Consider the following 22,639-nt stretch of genomic DNA (forward strand, 5'->3'; position numbering starts at 1 on the left):
CGGTGCTGACGAGACGGAGCTCCCGGCCCCCGAGGAGAAGCGGAGGATCAATGCGTTTCAAGAATCGATTCCAGCGGTGAGAGGGATGGCGTCCCCCCGACCCGCCGCCCGTGCTGGGAGCGGGCCCCCAGATTCCACCTCCGTGCGGGTGGGTCCCGGCTGCTCACCTGGACCCATCCCGGGCGGTTCCCGCGCCCTGACCGGGGACCAGCTCGCGGCAGGGTCCCTGCTGTCCCTGGGCGATCCCCTTGCTCTGAGGACCAGAGCCCCTGCCTGACCCGGATCGCGATCTGCAAACCTCGCTTGAATCCCCAGACCCGAGACCTCCAGCCGGCCCCCTTCCCGGGGATCTCTGCTCACGGGGATTCATCCTCGCGAACCCCCCATCCCGGCTGGGCCCTTGCTAGCCCTGAGGACCCGAACCCCAGCCTCGGGCGCCGCCCCGGAGTCGTCCGACCCTGCTTTTGGCCTCTATCTCTGCATCTCCAGATTGAGGGTCTCCTGGGGGAGCTGCTGCGCCCTGCAGAGAGATTTGTCGTAAAGCGGGGTGCTGGGCGTTTTAGGTGCTTTGTCTGTGAACGGTTCCAGCAGCAGGGAAACTGAGGCACACTCCGCCGGCTTAATCTTGCCTGGCTGTGTCGGGGCCTTGCTGGTTCTGGATCTGAGCGTCCCAGGGCGGTGCTATTTTGGGCTCTGCGAAGGGGCAAGTTAGCTGTCGGTGGTGAGCCCTGCTGTTGAGGCGCCTGTGCTGGGAAGCGAGGAGGAGGAACCGAGAAGGCGCCACCGGAAGGCTGGCCCGCTGCTCCTTCACTGGAGAGTTGGTGGGAACGCCAGACTGGAGGGCACGGTGGCCTTAGGTCGCTGCCGTCTAGCCGTGGATGGAGGCTAGTCCATGCTTTTCAGAGGAACTCTGGCTTTTCTTTTTCGTTTAAGTGGGTGAAAGTTCACCTCTCGGGTGTTTGGGGTAACTCACCATCCCTTTGCCTGAATTGGGCAGGCGGCTGTCCTTATTCCCAGACCTTCACCACCCACGCAGGATGGCTTAGTGTACAGCGACAGGGGGAATTTGAAAGAAGACATGAACGAAGCCTTCCCAAGAGGTTATTGTCGAGTTTTTAGACACAAGCTATTATTTCAGAATTTCAGAGTGCACACTTTCCCCCCCGCCCTTCTAATTGCTATTCCTTCACTGCCCACTCATTATGCTTATCTCATTCCTTCCTCAATCCCAAAGGGTCAAAGGAACCAAAAATTAAAAAAAAAGCAGAATTGTGGGGTCTGTGCCATCAGGAGGGGGATCATCTTGAAGACTTGGATTGACTTCTGAATATTGCTCATCACTCAGGGTGTTGAATGCCTGGCACTGCTCCCCCAGTGGTAACTTCCTATCAGTGCTTCTAAGGGCAAAAAGGAACCGTAGTGTTCTGGCTTTAGAACCTGATGTCAGGCATGGAGACTGGAAGGACGTTATGGGTGAATGGAACATACGTTCAGGCATGATCAGTGAAATCCTGTGCATGCGGTTTGTTTGATGTGGTTTTACTTCTCTGCACATCTGTGCTCTTCCTGTTTTCAGAGAACAGTGGCAATATTCTGTGAAATTACCCCTCCTTATTTGATTAAGAGTTTGTATTTCTTTCTGTCCTTTTGCATTCTTCTCTAAAAAGAAAAAAAAGACCCTGTTTTATTTTTTGTTGCACAAATATTAAAACAAACAAAAAAAGAAATGAAACAAATGGAAAAAAATGAAAAGAACTCTTCATTGAGGCGGCTACCATCTCTGCTGATTGAACTGCCTTTTTGTGACTGGACACTAATCTCTCCAGTCCTTACTAGCACAATTGTCGTGTAATTTCTTTTTAAAACTAAAAATGCAAGCATTTTCTTTTGGTGTGGCATAGACTGTAATTTTCTATGGAGCTCCACAGTATTGCACTCATTGGATATTTAACAGTTTTTAAAATTGACAACATCTAGACATACTCTGATTTTCTTTGAACATTTGAGTGATCCCATAATTTTTTGTTTATTTTTATAGGCCAGATCGGAAAGATATTTCTAAGCATCAATTTTAACTTACAAATAAAACCTGCAAATAAAAAATAATTTCACAAGAAAGGCCTGATTTTTGTGGTTCACGCATTACAATGTTGAGAGTACTGTTCTGCACCTTTTAAAGCTGTGTTCATTGTACATCTTTCTGAGCATTCACCATAGCTACAGGTAGGTAAATTAACTAGAGGGAGGGGTACACTGTCTTTGAAGGAGGATGTGCTCTTTCCCCTGATAGATTTTTCAGGACTGAATTGGGGAGTATGAAGAGGCCTTATGCAATGATGGCTTCTCAACAAGCTTAGGATGAGAAAAATTCCATTTTGACACAGACATATTTATCTTCCTTGCCTTATCCCTTTCACAATTGAATATTCCCAAGACACCTACATTCACATACACACACATTCTCTCCTCTTCATAGCATCTCTGATTGATGACAATAACTGCTGACATTTATTGAGTGCCTGTCTGTGCCAGACTCTGGCTGGGTACTTATATATTATTCATCTCATCCTCAAATATAATCCTGGAAAACATACATTTCATACCCATTTAATAGAAGAGGAAATAGGTTTTGAGAATAAAAGGAAATTTGCTCATAGTCACACAGCTAGGAAGAGGTAGACTCAATTTCAGTTTTATGTCTCTCTCTACACCGCCCATGGTTCCAGCTCACCCCTTTCTGTCTCCCATCTCATACCACAATATCTTTGTTTATCACATAGGGACCTTGGACCACAGAGCTACTACCATATTTTCTTTTTGATGCATACTCATTTCTCCAGCCTTGCAACTGAAAAATCCAAGCAAAGAGGATGTTCTTTTTCTTAGCCTCACCTGTGACCACTGATTAAAATTGAATATGTGGGAAAGGATCTTATTTTAAAGCATCAGGAAGTCCCCGAGGGCTGCCTGTTGTCTTTTGCACATATTCTTAGAGTACTGTCATAGGCATGAAGTAGTCTCCTTATATATGCCTTCTCCTTTTATTTAATAATTAAGCCAAGTGTACCACTATTGGCAATGGACACTTTTCCTGAACAGATATCATGCTCAGTCATAAAAGGAAGATAATAGTAAGGTGTTTTGCACAGTGGTCAACTTCCATCTCATCAAATGATGGTGATGTTCAAGGGGCCCTTGGACTATCCATTATCTTGGTCTTTAAGAGTTTTCTTATCAGCTGGGCTCAGTGGCTCAGCCTGTAATCCGTATGCTTTGGGAGGCTGAGGTGAGCGAATTGCCTGAGCCTGCAGGTTTGAGACCCGCCTGGGCAACTTGGCGAGACCCCATCTCTACAATAAATCAAAAAATTAGCCAGACGTGGTGGCATGCACCTATAGTTCCAGCTACTTGAAAGACTGAGGCGGAAGGATCACCGGAGCCAACAGGCTGAGGTTGCTGTGGCCGGGAGCATGCCACTGCACTCCAGTCTGGGCGACAGAGTGAGACTCCAACTCAAAAAAAAAGAGTTTTCTTGTCATGAGCATTGTGCTTGGGACTGGAAATGGAATGGTGAACAAAACAGCCTTTATGGAATTCACATTACAGTGAGAAAAGATGAAATAAACAAGTTAAGAAAAGTTCTTATCAATTGTGATAAAGGCTCTGAGAGCTGAACTGATACTTTAAATAGGATGGTCCGGAAAACCACTGAGGAGTCCACATTTGTGCTGAGCTTGAAGGATGAGAAGAGAGCTAGGTATCCTGGAGAAGAATGTCCTAGGCAGATATAAACAGCAAAGACAAGACCTTGATATGTCTACGGAGCAGAAAGGAGGTGGTGTAGCTAGAGGGTGGAATGAGGGGAAGGTAACCCTGAGACTGGAGGAGCTGTGAGGGCCTGAACACTCAGGACTGGTAGGCTGCTGATGTGTCGCAGTGTTAGCCAAAGTGCTTGGGGAAGCCAAAGGTAGGCTTTAAGCTGCATTTGGGGTGTGTGATGTGATCTAGTTTTAATAGATGATTGTTGCTGCTGTCTAAAGAAGAGACTTTACATGGGGATAAGCAGGAAGACCAGCTGAGAGACTGTATTTTTACAGACCTACAAGATTTGATCTTGATTTAAGGTAGAAGCTGGGGAGCTATAGAGAGGTGGACTGATTTGGAGTGTATTTTGAAGGTAGTATTGACAGTACCTGCACTTGGAGAACGAAGAACACATAGGGATCAAGGGCAACTTGTGGAATTTGGTCTTAGTCCTCTGAGACCAGCTGGTGGGTTGCAGATCAGCTGTCGGTGGTCATGGGACTTTGAGCTGAATTTAAAGTGTGCTACTATGCTAAGGAGTGGCCCCCATCTCTGTCTGTTCTTTCCCTCCATAGTTTTGAAATTCTGTCGTGACTTGGAGTAGGGGGTGATAAGGACACTGGGCAAGGGGGGGGCAAGAGACAGTGTTGAAAGAGAAAGAAAGGGGGTGAGTGAATACACCTTGCTTAACTAATAGCTTTACTAAGTGTGGTTCCCACTCCAGGACTAAATAATTTTCCTTCAAATCCTCTAAAGCCTGCTGGTACTCTTTGCAAGCACTAGGTAACCACGAGGGTCACTTCACCTTATACAGAGATGTCTTCCATAAATGGGTGCTGTTTTCCATAACGCTTGAACTTTTCTCATTCTTTTTTGGGTAAGAGATTAGACCCAGTGTGTGGGAGTTTATTTGCATTTTACATCTCCTTTTCCATTTAGGTCTTAGGAGTGATTTCTTTAGGAGGTTTTGGAGGAGATTTGATTGCACCCTGGCAGGTCAGAGAGAAATGGAAAAATCGTATTGTAATTTCCCAGCAGAGCAATTTTGCCGTCTATCTCACTGAGCCCCAGACAGTGAATTGCTTCCAGGATAGTTGCCCTTACCTTTCCTTATTGCTCAGATCTTACCCTAACAGGAGAGATCATGGGTGGGATATTTTTCTGTATAACTTCTTACTTTATTTTTAACCTGAATTATTCCACGTGGGCAGGGATTAAGCTGTCACAAACATGGCCATCCAGTTTATTTGCTTTTAGGAGAAAATGTGAAAGTCTATCCCTGTTGCTGGGTAATGGCTTGACTATTTTTAGATTGGGCTGCCAGAGATATAAATTGCTATTTTAGTCTGCAGCCTGGTGGTGGGTAGACAAATCTTACTTATTGCACCCTACACAGAGTACTTTCAATCTAATCTAACCTTAGCCATCTTGGGGCTTTGCTCTTTACCCTTCAAAATTCCCAATAGAACATGCTACTTGTAGCTCTGTTGTTATGACTCAGTGTAATGATGTGGTAGATCCTTCATTGTATGGGACATTTTTAAACCACTCTCCCCAAGAGTATAATTATTTTCCTTTTTGCTAATAGGACAACACTCTTGTCCCATAGGAAGTTAGTAAAATTATTTAAAAGGTTATCAAGGGAGAAAAGGTGATACTTGGGATTAGTCATCTATGTTTGAGAATATCTTGGATAAATTTTGATGCTGCTACCTGTAAAACAGTTAGTTTTCAAACCATCTGGTGGATTACATGCAGTATGTACATATTTTGCACACTAGTTAAATGTCTAGCCCATCAGTGGGTCAAGTGAAATATCTTTACTGTCCCAAATTCATTCCCCAGTGGTTTTTTCTACCTGAACTATCTGTATGGGGCTATGAGGCTGCCATTTTATTTTTACTTATTTGATCTAAGGCCACTCTTCATTCAGGAAGATAGTTTTGGCTAGTTTTTTTGTTCATAAACTGGGCACTGTTTAGAGTGTCTTGGTCATGCATGGAAGCCGATTTTTGACAGCCTGGCTTTGCAATTTGGTTCAGCCTCATACCATTTTTCATTGTGTGAATGAGTAAAGTGCAAGTAGTCAAAAATACCACCCCCTCCCTTTCAACTAGCTCCAGCAAAAGGATAATCTGTTGCACAAAGCCTGTTGACATGCTGTGGACTCCAAGCATGGAAATGCAGTGGGCCTCAAAGACCTGGATGCTGCCAGAGCTCTTTTACCTCTGTTTGTTTTTCCTCATCTGCTTCTTCCCTGTTTTACTCAGACAGCTGCTTTTTTCTTCTCCTGAGAACACTTTGACTACTCCAGAGTCCCCCATGAAACCTAATATGGGAATGGGTTGGGTTTTGAGAGGAGGGCATCCTCACCTACACTTAGAGAGAAGAATGCTGTCTTCTCTTTAGTGTCTATGATGTTCATGCTTTTTACAATAGTGCCGATTGTCAAAGGGGAATATGGAATACAGACATGTCTATAATGTATAACATTTTGATGTTTTGATATGTACACACATTTGTGTATGTTTGAATTTTATAACCAAAGTATGAGGTAGTGGTTATGTGTTTGGCTTTTGAAGCAAACTCTTTTAATTCAGGAAGAATAAAGGTGAAAATGTACCTCCTATTTTAGGTGGCCTGGAGGTAGCCACGTATCATTTATTTAAGCTGTCTGATGCCAGAACAGGTAATACAATATAGGGAAGCTAGTGGGACAGGCCTGTTAATCATGGGATGTAGGGTTTAATGGGCTACATATATAAAGCTTTATAAATTTTGAGAGAGAAAATAGAAACCTTTCAAAAGTAATATATCCCTTTTCATTTAATGACAACAACTAAAGCTTAGAAAAATTCCTTTGTTTTTGTTTTTTTCTTTTTTCTGTTAAGATTTAAGATTTGGTTCAGGACCAGCCTGGGCAACTTGGCAAGACGTTGTCTCTACAGTAAATCAAGAAAATTAGCCAGGTGTGGTAGTGCACACCTATAGTTCTAGCTACTTGGAAGGCTGAGATGGAAGGATTGCCTGAGTTCAGCAGGTTGAGGATGTGGTGGCCATGAGCATGCCACTGCACTCCAATCTGGGTAACAGAATTAGACTACAAATCAAAAAAAAGAGAGAGAGAGAGAGAAAAGAACAAGGAAAAAAAATTTGCAATTTGGTTGTGCTTCTTTGTTTGTTTTGGGGATTTAGAGAGATTTTAGTTGAAGGAATGGGAATGGTTTCAGTTTGCAGTAAACTAGGGCATTCACTTTCAGATCTGCTGTTGGCTCACTTTACACCTCTTTAGTGGTTTTGGTTTTGTTACCGTAACTAGGTATATTCTTCATTTAGAATAGACCAGAAACACTCTGGCAGGTTTCCCTATTGTTTTCACATGCTCTGAACTTTTCTCACATGATGTTGTTTTGTTTTTACAGGTTCATGAACCATCGGGCCCCAGCCAATGGCCGCTACAAACCAACTTGCTATGAACATGCTGCTAACTGTTACACACATGCAGTGAGTACCAATTTTCTGCCACCACCATCTATCCCAGAGGCTTTGGTGGGAGGAAGGGGTAACTATCTCTAGTAACCTCAGCATAATTAGTTGGATTTACACATCTCTGTGACCATATCCACCAGGATATCGGAGCTGGATCATGTCACCAGAAACTGTGAGTACGTAGAATGTTTTGTGGTGTTTTCTAACCTACAGTCAGCTCTGTCCTGTACTTGTTTTCTCCAACAAAATCTTCTTTAAAATAATAATAACAAGTACCCCAGTTATAGAAAAACCAAAGAAACCTATTTGTGAAGACTGTCACCCCTGGGGTGAAATGAATTGTCTTTTTAAGACAATCGACTATGTTCATTTGGCAAGGAGAGTTCACAATTTGTTGAAAAAGTGCTTTTTTTTTCTTTTTGGTAAGATGATCCTCTGAAATTGGGAAGGAGCCACATCCTCCCACCCCCTCATAGTGTCCATTATTTCAGAGCAGATATTCTTCCTTATTGCTAAAGAAAAAGCTAATGTGATCCCTAAATTCTTTATTATTTGTATTCTACCTTATGAAATCAAAGCATACTCATTTATAAGAAACTTAAAAAATATATAAGAAAAACAAAACCACTGAGAAATAAATTTTGATATGTTTCTTTTTATGTATGTGGTATTTGTGTGTATATATGTATTTTCACAGTTTTTCTATTAATGCCGTATTATTGGCATTTTCTTATATCATTATAAATGTCACTTTATTATTCCCTCTGAAAGTTTCATTTGGTGAAACTTTTGAGGGGAAAATTGTGGCTAGGATATTGTCTGAAAGCAAAATGGAGAAAAAACCAGTTTTCTTTTTTTGATGAAGAGTATTTTTAAAAGGTTAGTTTAATTATTATATACACTGTTGGTACAATATGATGGTTTAGATATTGAGATACACGGCTCACCTTTAGAAATAATATTTTCTTAGAGTGGACCTGAACGTCCTTAATTTGTCTCTTCTGAGTGTGACACAAATTAAGGAACACTTGAATAAACTGAAGTTAAGGAAAAACTGACAAAACTGCCATGTTAATTTTTTAGAACCAAAAATATAACCTTATTAAACTGTATCCTGGATTTTTGAATTTTAGAGACCAGTGAGATTTCCAAAACAAACAAAACACTTCTATTGTCATCATTTAGGTAAAAAAAGGATACTCGTTCTCTCATCTCTACTTCACCATGAAAAAAGTAGAAAGACGTTATTTCTAAATAAAGGACATTCCTTTAAATTAAATAAATTTTGTTTTTTGAAAACATTTATTGTGCTTAATGTTCTCATTTTGCTCTGGGACAATGAAAACTTCAGCATCTAAAAATTCATGCTGATCTTATTTGGAAAATTTAATATTCTGTGGCAAGATGAGGAAAGTAAAGATAGGCAGATTGCTGAAGTTTGTGTTCTTTGACATGTATGCTTATCCTAATATCTAATAAAGTCATTTATTCTGGGAATTTTTAATTATAAAGTGTTTATTAGTCAAAGGCATACTCACATAACTAGACACTGAAATTTGTGACCATATAGACTGAAATATGGTACAGAAAGCAAAATTCTCTCTAAAATTCTCTTACAATTTTTTAAACAGGTGAACCTTGGAAATGTATTATTCTTGCTTACTTAAAAAGTGCTATTAAAAATGAGATGATTTGGTCAGGCGTGGTGACTCACGCCTATAATCCCAAAAATTTGGGAGGCCAAGGTGGGAGGACTGCTTGAGCCAGGAGTTTGAGAGTATCCTAGGCAATATAGTGAGACTTTGTCACTATAAAAAATTAGTTGGGCGTGGGGGTGCTCACCTGTAGTCCTAGCTACTGTACTCAGGATGCTGAAGTGGAAGGATCGCCTAAACCCAGGAGGTAGAGGCTGCAGTGAACTATGGTTGTGCCACTCCAGCCCAGGTGACAGAATCAGAAACAGAGTCACCTCCCCCCAAAAGGTTAGATGACTCAAAACACCTTTCCTTTGCAGTAGCACCCAAATTGGTGAAATCTATAGATCTAAACTGAAAATCAGGACATATGATTTATTCAGTTTTTGTGTGTATGCGGAGCTTTGTACATTATAATACTTATTACTTGAAATATTCAATTGCCCTTTGCTGAAATATAGGAATTTCTATAGTTTATGGGGGCAACAGAACAGAGAATTTTAAAATGAGGACCTCCTTGGGCAATCTGAGTATATGCTTGGCATTTGAATATTTTAAGTACCTACTCTAACCTAGATTATAGAGTAGAATTAAACATGTCCTTACTTAATGAAATCAGGATAAAGGACATCTGTTTTGCAATAGCTGAGTTGCATCCTTGACTGCCATTGGCTGGCACAGTTCCTGGGCTCTGAACAGCAGCACCTGCTTCCAATGTAGCAACGTACAACTTTATCTGACCCTCATTATGATTACCCAGGAAAGGCAAATAGTTGCTTTAAAATTATTTTTTCTAAAATTGTCCCTGATAAACCTCTGTAGTTTTAGCAAAAGTCTCAATTCCATTAAAGCCAGGAGATTGTATTCACTTCTCTTTACCTTTCCCTCAGTTCCTCATTGTTCCAGCCATCGTGGGCAGTGCCCTCCTCCATCGTCTGTCTGATGATTGCTGGGAAAAGATAACAGCATGGATTTATGGAATGGGCCTCTGTGCTCTCTTCATTGTTTCTACAGTATTTCACATTGTATCATGGAAAAAGAGCCACTTGAGGTATAGTGGATGGCACATTATTTCAACAGATCCAAATAGTTCACTCAACATGTTTGGTACCCTCCCACACTGGCATGTTTTAGTCAGATGGGGCAAAAAGTAGACATTTTCCTGCATTGTAGACTATAAATAATGCAATCCCATTACTAGGTACATTTTCTTTGGATTAGACAGAGTTTGAGGGTTCTCCTCCTCAACCCTAGTAAATATCTAAGTAAGAAGGCTTTTGCTTAGTAACCCCAAACAAAACCTCATTGGTTTCCCAGAACTTAAAGCTTAAAATCCTGAGAGTTATTTTTCAATACTGTCAAGCACACTAAAGATATGATGAGAGCAACAGCTGTGGGGTAGTGACAAGGCACACTGAGCTTGGAGTCAGCAGGCAGGCTTTGAGGCCTAGCCCTGCACCTTAACCTTAGGTAAGTCACTTGGCCTTGTGGAGCCTTACTGAAATGAGAGTAATCCTGACTCACATAGTTACTGTGTTAGGTGAATGAGATAACGTATATGAAAATGATTTGAAAATTAAAAAAGACCATAGCACTAAGTGATGTATGGAGGTATATTACTGTTTGGGTTTTACAAAGTTCAACTTTCAGCATTAAATCCTGTTTATATTATTTTTCTGTCAGGCATTTTCTAAACAGTACTGTGGCTCTTGGACTACCAAAAAAAAAGACAAAGAGCTTTCCTTCTGTGAGTGAAGGGTTAAGTTTGGAAGAGCACATCATTCGATGGGAATTAGTTGCTTGTGAAATAGATTCTGCACAACCCTAAAGGGCAAAATTTCCTAAAAAAGGAGGAGGAGTCAGAGCAGACTAAGGATGATTTAAGGCAATACTTGAAGCCAGGCATGGTGGCTTGTCTGTAATCCCAACACTTTGGGAGGTGGAGGCGAGAGGATTGCTTGAGTCCAGGGGTTGAAGACCAGCCTGGGCAACTGGGCGAGACCTCATCTCTGCAATAAACTTAAAAATTAGCTGGACGTGGTGGCACATGCCTGTGGTTCCAGCTACTTTGAAGGCTGTGGCAGAAGAATCCCCTGAGCCCAGCAGGTCGAGGCTGTGGTGACCGTGAGTGTGCCACTGCACTCCAGTTTGGGTGACAGAGTGAGATTCCTACTCAAAAAAACAAAATAAAGTAGAACTTGAGTATATTTTTTGGTTTAAACAATGTCCCGAAAAATCTTTAACTATTCAAACAATCTAATGTTTAAAAGATTTATTCTTTAAAGCAGGATTTGGAAATTTTTAGATGATTACTGATTTCCTCACATGTAGAATCCTAGAGTTGGAAGTATCCTTAGAAATCATCTAATTCAAATCCCTTAATTTTGACCTGGGGAAACTGAGGCTCAGAGAAGTTGCCTGACTTGACTGAGTCAGTGAAACTAGCAGAATCTGATTATCCCAGAACTTTTGACTCTCAATGTTAATTTTTTTCACCATACCTTTTATAATATTGCATCGAGTAACAGTTCCCTGGGCTTAAAATAAAACCACAGCATTGAATCACAAGGGCGCTTTGGGACATGCTCACAAGAGAGCCTCAAAAGTGCCTGTCCCAGCTCCTTAGGACATACTGTCGCAGCGCCCAGAGGCCAGTCTGGAAGCAGAGCACTTCATTATCTTCTTGGCACAATTCGATGCTTGTGGTTGCCTGGGCAGACTTGGCTTTGATGTCTAGATTTCTGGATCAATAAAAAGTTGTAGTTGCCTACTTCAGTATCCCAGGCCTCCCTGCCAGAGGCTGGAGAAGGTGTAATAGAAACCAGACTCTCTTGAATCTTGAAATAGCCCTGCTAGAATCATAAGCCTCATGTAGATTTTTGCTTTGCATTAAAACTTTTAAATAGCCAAAAAAGCCTTAATCTAAGTAAAAGAGAAAAGGGAATTAGCATAGATTTTGTACTAGGTGCTACCATGTGCTAGATACTGTGCTAAATACATGACCTAAATTATCTCATTTAATGCTCACACGTATTCCATGAGAGAGATCTTATTTCCATTTTGCTTGTGAGGAAAGTAAGAGTCAAAGAGGTGGTGGCAGATTTTGAATAAGATTCCAGGTCTTACCACCACCTACTCTAACAGTGTATAACTATCTGAAAAACAGAATCAGAAAGACCTGAAACCTTGCTGGAAATCACAGTCATCAAGGAGTTTTTTAAAAATAAATATTCTCTCCTTCTCTCCACCCTCTATCCCATGTTCTAACTCATTTAAATTAGCATCTACTGGACTGGAGGCCAAGACTAGATTTTTTTGTTTGTTTTTTTTTAAATTGTGGGGTACAGTTCAGGGTTAGGTATACAAATATTCATTGTGCAGGTACCCTTGTTGATGAGGTGTGCCTCCCCCCTCCCCAGGCAGATCTCGACTACTACATGACTAGATTTAAGCCCCCCTCCCCCAGGTAATTCTAATATGCAGTTAAGTTTGAGAAGTTTTGATCTAGTGTTTGCTTCTCTAGGTTTATGGCCTAAATTATTATCTGGGGATAAGCCATATCTTCTGATGACTAATAAACAGAAAACCATTCTTTCTTACAAATGTATTTTTCACTGTTTCACTCATACAAGTCCTCATCAGTCTGCTTTGGTTAACATTGTGTGTGTTGTGAGGCAGAGTCTAATATAGGTCTCCATCAAAGCATAGCTCTACTCTATGAATGCTGAAAATAGATTCCAGATGATGCTATGTATTTGTACTTTTTTTTTTTTTTTTTTTTTTGAGTTGGAGTCTCACTCCATTGCCCAGGTTGGAGTGCAGTGGCACTCTCATGGCCACCCCTAGTGTCAACCTTCTGGGCTCAGGTAATTCTTCCACCTCAGCCTTCCAGGTAGCTGGAACTACAGGTGTGCGTTACCACACCCAGCTAATTTTTTTATTTTATTGTAGAGATGCGGTCTCATGAAGTTTCCCAGGCTGGTCTCAAATCCCTGGGCTCAGACAATCCTCTCACCTCGGCCCCCCAAAGTATTGGAATTACAGGCTTGAGCCACCACACCTGGCCATATTTGTACTTTTAATTGGGCAGATTCAGTGAGCCAAGATCTTTGGACTTACACTTTTTGACTTTTCCATTTTAGAAGAGGAACTTGCTTAGAAATCCAGGTGGCCATGCTCTTGCAGCAAATGTGCCTTTTTTGTTTTTGTTATTACTTTTCCTAAATTAGTTTTTAAGTTTCCTTTATGTCACCTTAATGTCTACACTGGAATATTTGAAGTAAAAACTTCTTTTAAAATATTCTAAAAAGACACGAAAAATGTGATTGTAGTTCAGGGAGCGTTTGCTGAACATCAGGACTTTTTGCCCTGCACTGTGTTAGGAGCTGGGGGTGGTCTGCCCTCCAGGAATTTTAGTTTTCTGTTAGATAAGATCTAAAGGAAATGGAAAGCATCAGAAAAGACAGGTTTTTTTTAAATTTGTTTTAACTACTTCAGACTTCCTATTGTGGGGCTCTATCCCTGTGTTTCTTACATGGTGAGAGTATCTATTGTATGTGCAACCTAAAAATAATATATACTTATGGCTTCATAACATTAACAACAAACAGCTGTGTGACTTTGAAGGCAGAGTGATAAATGCCATGAGAAACTGGAATAAGTGTGGAAATTGCAGCATAGTAAAGTGATAACCTATACTTCCTGCCTGAATATTTTCTGAAAATTTTTGTCTAATGTTTCTTTCCCCACTAGGACAGTGGAGCATTGTTTTCACATGTGTGATAGAATGGTGATCTATTTCTTCATTGCTGCTTCTTACGCTCCATGGTAAGATATAGTCTTTCTGTGTCTGAAGGTAGTGTTTTTATGATCCGAATTCTTCACTCCTCCTTTCCTCTTGTCTTGGCTCTCAGCTTTTGGGCATACACCTTGCCCCTCTCCTCAAATACATACGTGCACGCATTTTTTTTTTTTGCAACTTGTTTACTTGGGTCTGATTGCGTGTTTGAAAGGGAGAGTATTGCTGCCTTTGAGAATGCTATTTAGCATATCTGGATTGTTCAAGATTGTTCAAGAGGAAGTGCTATGAACTTGTGTGGAAGTAGCTTGGTAACTTTTGAAATCTATAGCCTTTGCCCTCCTTGTTCTTTTCATATACCTATGCTTCTGTTGAGAATACTTGGAAATTGAATTGTTCTAGTGGAAATGCTATAAATATGAACAAGGAAAGCAAGCTTACTTTTGAAATGTATACCATTTGTCTCCAATTCACTTCACAATGCAATAGCAACTATATACCAAGTGCATTTCTCATGTCTTTTGCTATCTGAGTAAGATTGCTAGCCACATTAGTAGTTAACTATTTAAAATACCTAGTGTTATGTTCAGTTTCCTTGCTCTTACTACCTTTTTGGTACAGATCAAGTAGAATCTTTTGTTGCTTTGAAACCCCTGATTAAAGAAATATTAGCTTTTTTCTATCAAGTCGTGGTCCTGTTTTAAATAATTGGAAGTTCATATTATGCCATCAACAACTGTAGTCACTAGAAACTGTATATACCTCTAGACTCTGGTTAATGCAGCATCAATTATTCAAAAGAAACCTGATTATCTAATGGAATAAAAAGCAAATACTATCTCTCCCCAACATCTCTGACTAAATTATAGGTTTGTTTCATGTTGGAGCAAGAACACTGAAAGGCTTTTGTGAATGAATACTAAATGCTCAGCACGACATTTATCTTAATAGGAACCTAGAAGGCATTCCAAATAGGAATCCTTACCTTATTTATTTTAAATGTAATTCTTCAATTTAAAAATTTAAATTGGAGCCGAGGGGTCAAATATCAAAATAATTCACTTTTTCACGTATAGTTTTAGATATGCAGACAATACCTTTTCCATTTAGAAATATGAATTTTGTAGTTATGGACAATCAGAACAACATTGCCTTTTTTCTCTTAATTATTTATGTACTTATTTATTTATTTATGAGTTGGAGTCTCACTGTTGCCCAGGCTAGTGTGCAGTGGTACAATCATAGCTACCGCAGCTTCAACCTGCTTGGCTCAGGCGATTCTTCTGCCTCAGCCCTCCGAGTAACTGGGACTACAGGCATGTACCACCACACCTAGTTAATTTTTCAGTTTATTATAGAGACGAGGTCTCATCATGTTGCCCAGGCTGGTCTGAAACTCCTGTGCTCTCAGGCAATCCTCTCGCCTCAGCCTCCCAAAGTGTGTGGGGTTATGGACATGAGCCACCACAGCCAGCCTCATATTTATTCTTAAAATGAAATTAGTATAAATGAATTTGCAGCATTCAAATTAAAATTAAGATTCACACTTCACAACAGTCCACAGTTAAATTCTAACAAGATGCCTTTCATGACATATGTTGGGAATAAATCTTCTCGTATTCTCTCTTGGCAAAGACATTGATAATGGAGACACTTGGTTTATGTATTAGGTATCTGCTGTGGGTATGTGATCCCTGTTCAGGATTTTATTCTGGGTTCTCATTAAGCTTCGTAAGCAATCTGCTCGCAAATACATGGTCAGAAATTAGAAGGTAAGTGGCCTTTACCTCAGTTAGACTAATAAGGGAAGGAAGTCAGGCGTCACAGGTGTTCTCGGACTCATTGCTACACATCTGCTTTTAGCTGGTTCTATTTTTAAACTATATTGTATCTAATTCTAAGCCTTATAGGTTGACTAATGATTTTATCTTTGAGTTATTTAATTTTACCTATATTGCCCATATGCCTCCTTGGTGTTTTGAGTGCCTTTTCCACCTGCTCTTATCCTAGTACTTTCTCTCTCTGTTTTTAGTGACTAGAGGAAAAAACAGGCTTTATGAATTCCCTTCATTTATTGTTTCTATTCTTTGTTGTCATATTGACATTTTTAGGTTAAATCTCCGTGAACTTGGACCCCTGGCATCTCATATGCGTTGGTTTATCTGGCTCATGGCAGCTGGAGGAACCATTTATGTATTTCTCTACCATGAAAAGTAAGAGAAAATCATTTACATTTGATAATTTTAAAACCAATTGCCTAAATTTTACCTGCACTGCATTACAGTTTACTTTATATTTGTAATTCAAAATAGTAGAAATACATAAATAGAATGTACTTTTAAATAAATGTCCAGAACCATTTGGTGTTTATTATTGATGGACAGATTGCTTGGAAAGACAAGAAGGGACATATGTGGTATGATGTAGTTGAGGGACAACGTGGCTGCTCATTTGGGAGTCCATCAGACCTCATTTCTTATCATGAGGCAAAATGGCTTTATCCTCTGTGGTTCACGGTCATCGTGTGAGAACAGTCACCACTTTTCAAGGTTTCTATGAAGATTGAAGACAATAGATATTAAGTGCCTGCACGGCACTTACCTAAGAGGAACTAGAGGGGATTCCAAATAGGATTCATTAAGAAAAGAAATGTTTGAAAGGACTGCTGAACCTTAACATTCTTAGCACTGGGGCACAGTTTTTTAACCCATTATTCACAGCTCATAGTTGTAAGTATTGAACAATATAAAAAGAAAGGCTTATTGAAATTTAATTAGCATCTTTGCTATAGAGGAGACCTTCAAGGTCATCTATTCCAGCTTCATCCTTAAAAAGTGAGAACATGAGGACATGCGTCAAATTAGTGACTCATCTGGAAATTAGGACCCAAGTGTCCCAGTTCTTATTCCATTGCTCTTTCATTACCCCATATGCTTGAATTTGAGAAACTCATAACCACAAAATCATTGTCATTGTATTTATTAATGTATAGTTTATTAAATTCCTTATATATTGTGGTTGACAGAATGGCCCTTAGAGTTTAACATAATTTGTGTTTATCAGAAAGTTTGAACTTGTTTCCCCTTTCAGAAGAAAATTGTGGTTTTCACTAACTTCTCTCTGACTTTGAAATTCACTTAGATATCTTTTTGACCATAATTGGAAATGCTGAGTGGTTATGCAGTATATATAAATCCAAAGAACAGTTTGTTTCTTGGGCTCAAACCCTTAATTTATATCCTTGGATAAAATAGGAAGTAAAATAAGGCAGCTCTCTTTTCTCCTATTCCAGGCCTTCTGCTGGAAACTAAATCTCTAAACCCATTCTTCCCCATATGATTATTTCATGGAAGGCTTTGCATATAAAACATAAAGAATGAGGTGTGAACCCCCCTTGGACTTTCTGTTTAGCAGACATCAAGAAGTACCTAAATGTGTGAGGCACTGTTCCAGGTCCTGCAGATGCAAACATAAATAAAACTTAATCCCTGCCTTTGAGGAGCTTCTAGTCTAGTTTGATTTGACAGACATGTAATTTGAATTTCAGTACAATGTGTTTCTTAGGGTTTTTAGATATTCTGTAGCCTAGCAGTCCCTAGCCTTTTTGACATCAGGGATTGATTTCACGAAAGAAAGTTTTTCAACAGATGGGGGTGGGGTGGGGAGACTCATTAGATTCTCATCAGGAACACGCAACCTAGATCCCTTACATGCACAGTTCACAATAGTGTTTATGCTCCTATGAGAATATAATGCTGCCTCTGATTTGACAGAATGCAGAGCTCCCCTTGCCTGCCACTCTCCTGCTGCATGGCTCAGTTCCTAACAGGCCACGGACTGGTACAGGTCCATGGCCTGGGCGTTAGGGACCCATGCTGTAGCCTAATGTGATGAACCTTACAAACTAGACTGTACAGATGCAAAATAGAAAGTGACCAAAAAAAAAAGATGGCCTTTTCTTAGGGTTGCTCTTCCTTTGTCACTAATAAACTAAGCCCCAAGCTGTGAATTGTTGAGAAATTAACTTATAACTCTGGATTTGGAGTGGTAATAAAACAAACATTCTAGAACTGGAAGGGGAAAAAATACAAGGTGGATTGGATTCAGTGATAACTACTTTTTTCAGAAAACATTTTTTAGGTAGCATATGGGGTTGGATGCTTTTTCAGTCCTGAAAGAATTGCTAGTTCAGTATTATTCAACTGCTGTATTTTAGCTAGAGGTCTAGTGGTCTACTGGGAAAAACATTTCATTTGAATAGTTAAGAGTTTACATCTTTTCAAAATAGAGGAGAAGCTGTTGTATAAATGGTCAGGTGTTGTAGCAGGGTATAAATTAAATTAATTGCATTTCTCTTCTTGCAGGTATAAGGTGGTTGAACTCTTTTTCTATCTCACAATGGGATTCTCTCCAGCCTTGGTGGTGACATCAATGGTAAGATATGGCTTCATAATTGTAGCTATTTTATTTTACATTGCTGGGACTCAATATGACTATAGAGATGATATGTAGCTTCTCTTTCTAAAGTTATGACATGCCCATTGACTAGAAGAAAAATATATAAGTTTTTCTTCAAAAGAAGAAAAATGTATAAATAACAAAGTGTGCCGGCAGCTTTCATTAGGTACTATGTACAGTTTGGAAAAGCTATAATGTAGGTGTTTTTCTCTTCTTATGGTACTCTTTTGTATTTATTTGTTTCTCTTGGATGACCTTTCTGTTTTTTTATCCCACATCACCCCCATCCTTCTCCCAAAGAGATTATATGAAAGCAAGCATTTCTGATTGAATTATTTATCTCCATAATCCTGAATCCGTGAAGGAGGGCAAATTTTGAGGTTTCTTTCTTACTATGAAGAAAATATAAATTACTGACTTCTAAAATCTCAAGAATTAAAATGCCCTTATAAGGTCATCTGCTTCAACATTCTTTCAGATATTTTTCAAATCCCTTTACTCTTACTTTTCCTTTCATTTGCTTTTAAGTCATACTATTTCTTTTCAAGGAAAGCACTTAAAAAACAAACAAAAACAACTTTGCTTGACAATATCTTAGGGACTTCCACGAGTGAAAGTGTAACATTACCTATAGTAGTCCATTGCATGTATATATTTTGAATACCCTTTCAAATTGAATTACAGTTTTACTGCTGAGAAATGTATGTATATCTGTCACCCTGAAACAAAAACATATTATTGCAACCTCGTGGCCCCACCCTCCTGATTACTGTGACTTTAGCTTATCTACTCCATTGTCTTAGGCCCTACATTTTTGGTACTTGCCACTATATAAATTAAGAAGATTCCAAGGTGTTCAGTTTGAATTCTTCCCAGCCTGCAGTTGTCAGAAGAACAGTATAGTACCTGTGATTTCACTCCTGAGCTCATAGGCACGTTATAAGAACATAATTCACCAATACAATTTTTGTCCTGGTACAAAAACACCCATAAAAGGCTTAGGAGTTACAAATCTGATTCTGGTTGTGTTTGTTTTTGTTTTTGTTTTTTTCAGGGAATATGCCTTATGAGAATATAGCAAAATATGTTTCTTTGAGATATGAGGTTTGTGATGGCTTTGATGATACAATAGAGAATGGTGAGGAGAAGGAGGCAAGTGATAGAAATGAGAAGATCAGCCTTGAAGGCCATATAGTGAGAGGGCAAGTCAGGACACCCAGAACAGTATAAGCAGGGTCCATGTAGATAGGTTACTAATTATTAGAGTAAAATTTCAGCAAATTCCCTCTGGGTATTGTAAGAGCAGGTTTGGCCAGTATTTTTACCTGCCTAAATCTTTAATTAGCATTTCCATAAGTGGTACAATGGCAGGTGACTAATGTTTAGGATAACAATGCAGGATAATCCCTACACTGCCCTCATAGAATTTAGAATCCAGGAGGCAAATACAATTTATATTACATAAGAAAGTATAATGAAATTGTATAATGTCTTTGATTGGGAAAAGTTCAGGCTGCTTTGGGATCACACGACAGAAGGACCAGAGGAAGTGATATTTAAGCTGATTCGGAAAGACAAGTAGGAGCCGAGAGATGGTGGGGTGAGACAAGAGTTGAAGGTAGAGATTACAGCATGGAGGAAGCCCAGAGAGAGGAAAGATACCAGCATCTTTGAGGAACTGAAAAGTCTTTTGTGTATCTGGGTATGTTCATTGTTTGGGACATAGAGTCTATGTATCTGTGTATAATGCGTTGTTTGGTATAGAGTCTGTGCGCCTGTTTGAGTATATACATATACGTGGTGAAGGTGAGTGTGCAGGTAGCACAAGTCTTGGGATAAAGCTGTCCAGAGTCCAGATTCAAGAGGTCCTCCTAAGACCCCTGAACTGACAAAGCGACAATATGAGTGAAGACACAAAGCCTCAGTTCTTGTCAAAATCATGGGCATCAGATTTACCTGTTTGCCATAAAGAACTGTAAAATTGGAAAAAAGAATAAAAGGAACTGTTTTTTGGCATTGAACACAGATAGTACAGGCCTGTGATCCTTGAGGAAACAGAAACCAAAAATGAACTTTGAATTTATCCCTGTTGTTTCCCCGGAGACACTTTCCAAACAGAGACAAAATGAAGCAGAGCCCAGAGAGCAGCAGTCTGGGTGGAAGATCAGAAATCAGCACTTCGAGCTACTGAGATAGCAGCAGTTTATGGGGCAAGGGATATGGGAGATGAGGGAGCTGTGCAGAGAGGAGGCTCCAGAAATCTACAAAGGAGTTTCCTTGAGTCATTACCCAGATATCAAGCTGAATTTGTTCAGGACAAAACTCTGCCAGCCCCGGCTGAGAACTATCTCTAGGCTGGGAGATAAATGGAGATTCCAGATTCCAGACAGTGCCCAGGACTGGGAGACATTGGAATTCTAACCAGCCAAAGTCCAAAGGTGTGCTGGATATCCCAGGCATCTGGTTGACATGCCAAGGCCACACCTTAGTAGTGGAGCTACTCTAGCGCTAGAGTGAGCACTGGACTTCTAGCACTACCACAACAAGGCCCAAAACAAACCTCAAAAGGATAAAACTGATCCTCCAGTAAATAAACTGCCCATCAAAAACAAAACTCAACAATATTTAAAGGAATACAACAGAATCTATACTCTAACAGTTGGCATCCACCATCTAAATAATTATTACCAGTTGGGCAAGAAGCAGCAAAATGACATTTACCTAGGGAAAAACAGATCAATCGAAACAGATTAAAAGATGGCAGAGGTGTTGAAATTTGCACACAAGGACTTTAAAACATAATGAGGACTCTCCAAAAATAAGTGGAAACTACAAAGAAGAATCCAAATGGTAATTCTAAATCTGAAAACTGTGATATCTTGAGAAAAAAAAATTATTGAAGGGGTTTAACAACACATTGGCTACTGCAGAAGAAAAGACCAGCAAAGGCTGGGCATGGTGGCTGCAATCCCAGCATTTTGGGAGGCAGAGATGAGAGGATTGCCTGAGCCCAGGAGTTCGAGACCAGCCTGGGGAACTTGGTGAGACCTCATCTCTACAATAAAAAAAAGAAAAAAAAAAGAAAAATTAGCCAGGCATGGTGGCATATACCTGTAGTTCAAGCTACTTGGAAGGATCACCTGAGCCCAACTATTTGAGGTTGCAGTAGACATGAGTGTGCCACTGCACTCCAGCCTAGGGAGCTTGAAGCCAGGTCAATAGAAACTATACAAGCAAGCACAAGAGGAAAAAGAGTGATTAAAAAGTGAACAAAAGGAGAAGACAGAGAGACTGGGCCAGTTTTTTGGTTTGGGGCTTTTTTTTTTTTTTTTGGAAGAACTCATAGTTAACACTTTGCAAAATTTGATGAAAAAATCAACCCATAAATACATAAAGCACAATGAAGCCTGAGCAAGATAAACACAAAGAAAACTTCACCTAGGCACATCATAGTCAAATTACTAACAAATAGGTGGAGATCTTGAAATCATCCAGAGAGGGAAAGAGGGCAAGGAGAGAAGATGGCCACTGACACCTTCCCAGAACTGATGGGATGTAATGGCGTCTTACAAATGCAGAAAGGAAAAAAACCAAAAAAATACCTTATCAACTTCAAGCTGAAGCTAGCTCAGCTTCGTAACAATGTTGAAAATAAATCAAAATTTCTGAAAATGATAAATCTGTGAGTGAATATACAAGACATTTTTTTCTTTCTTAGTTTCTTCAAAAGATTTCTTGGGACTTTGTAATACTTAGAAGTAAAGTATATGATAACAACAATATATGGGGTCAGGGAAAGGAAAGTATACTGTTGTAAGGATCTTGACCTTGTGGGAGGCATAGTAATAAAGATATAATGTGATAAGGCTGCACTTTGTATTCTGTAGGGCAAACACCATCACCAACAACAAAAAATATACATAAAAGCAAAAACAAAAGATAAAATGGAATACCAAAGTTACTCAATTTAATCAAGAAAAAGGCAGGAAAAGAGTGAAAAGAGAAGAACGAATACATGAAACCAAATAAAAACAATAAGATGGAAGGCTTAACCACAACAATATCCATAAGTTTTCTCATCTGTAAAATTGTAATAATAATATCTAATTTAGGCTTGTTGTGAAGATTAAATGAGCATATACATGGAAGTGCTTCAAACTGTGCCTGGTACGTAGTAATGATAGTGATAACTAGATAGTTTAGAATTAACTAGTTTCTAGGTCTTTTTTTTTTTTTTTTTTTGAGTTGGAGTCTCACTCTGTCGCCCAGACTGTAGTGCAGTGGCCGCTCCCGGTCACCGCAGCCTCGATCTGCTGGGCTCCGGCGATCCTTCCACCTCAGCCTTCCAAGTAGCCTGAATTACAGGCATGCGCTACCACGCCTGGCTGATTTTTTG

At 39.8% G+C, this 22,639-nt stretch overlaps 1 protein-coding gene across 2 annotated transcripts in view; it reads left to right on the forward strand.

The window, feature by feature from the left end:
* MMD (monocyte to macrophage differentiation associated) overlaps positions 1–22,639 on the forward strand; it is a 26,644-nt gene continuing 4,005 nt past the window's right edge. The window contains exons 1-6 of one of the 2 annotated variants that reach the window (XM_008074468.2): positions 1–76; positions 7,227–7,308; positions 9,878–10,038; positions 13,740–13,814; positions 15,897–15,998; positions 18,150–18,219. In XM_008074468.2, the coding sequence (XP_008072659.1) occupies positions 51–76; positions 7,227–7,308; positions 9,878–10,038; positions 13,740–13,814; positions 15,897–15,998; positions 18,150–18,219 (516 nt within the window). In that variant the 5' untranslated portion in view covers positions 1–50. The remainder of the gene's footprint in view (positions 77–7,226; positions 7,309–9,877; positions 10,039–13,739; positions 13,815–15,896; positions 15,999–18,149; positions 18,220–22,639) is intronic. The other variant, XM_021707240.1, reaches the window with a different exon arrangement.

This window comes from Carlito syrichta, unplaced genomic scaffold (assembly GCF_000164805.1).
Source record: "Carlito syrichta isolate Samal-C Ts95f unplaced genomic scaffold, Tarsius_syrichta-2.0.1 Scaffold316465, whole genome shotgun sequence".
In the NCBI taxonomy this organism is placed as follows: Eukaryota; Metazoa; Chordata; class Mammalia; order Primates; family Tarsiidae; genus Carlito; species Carlito syrichta.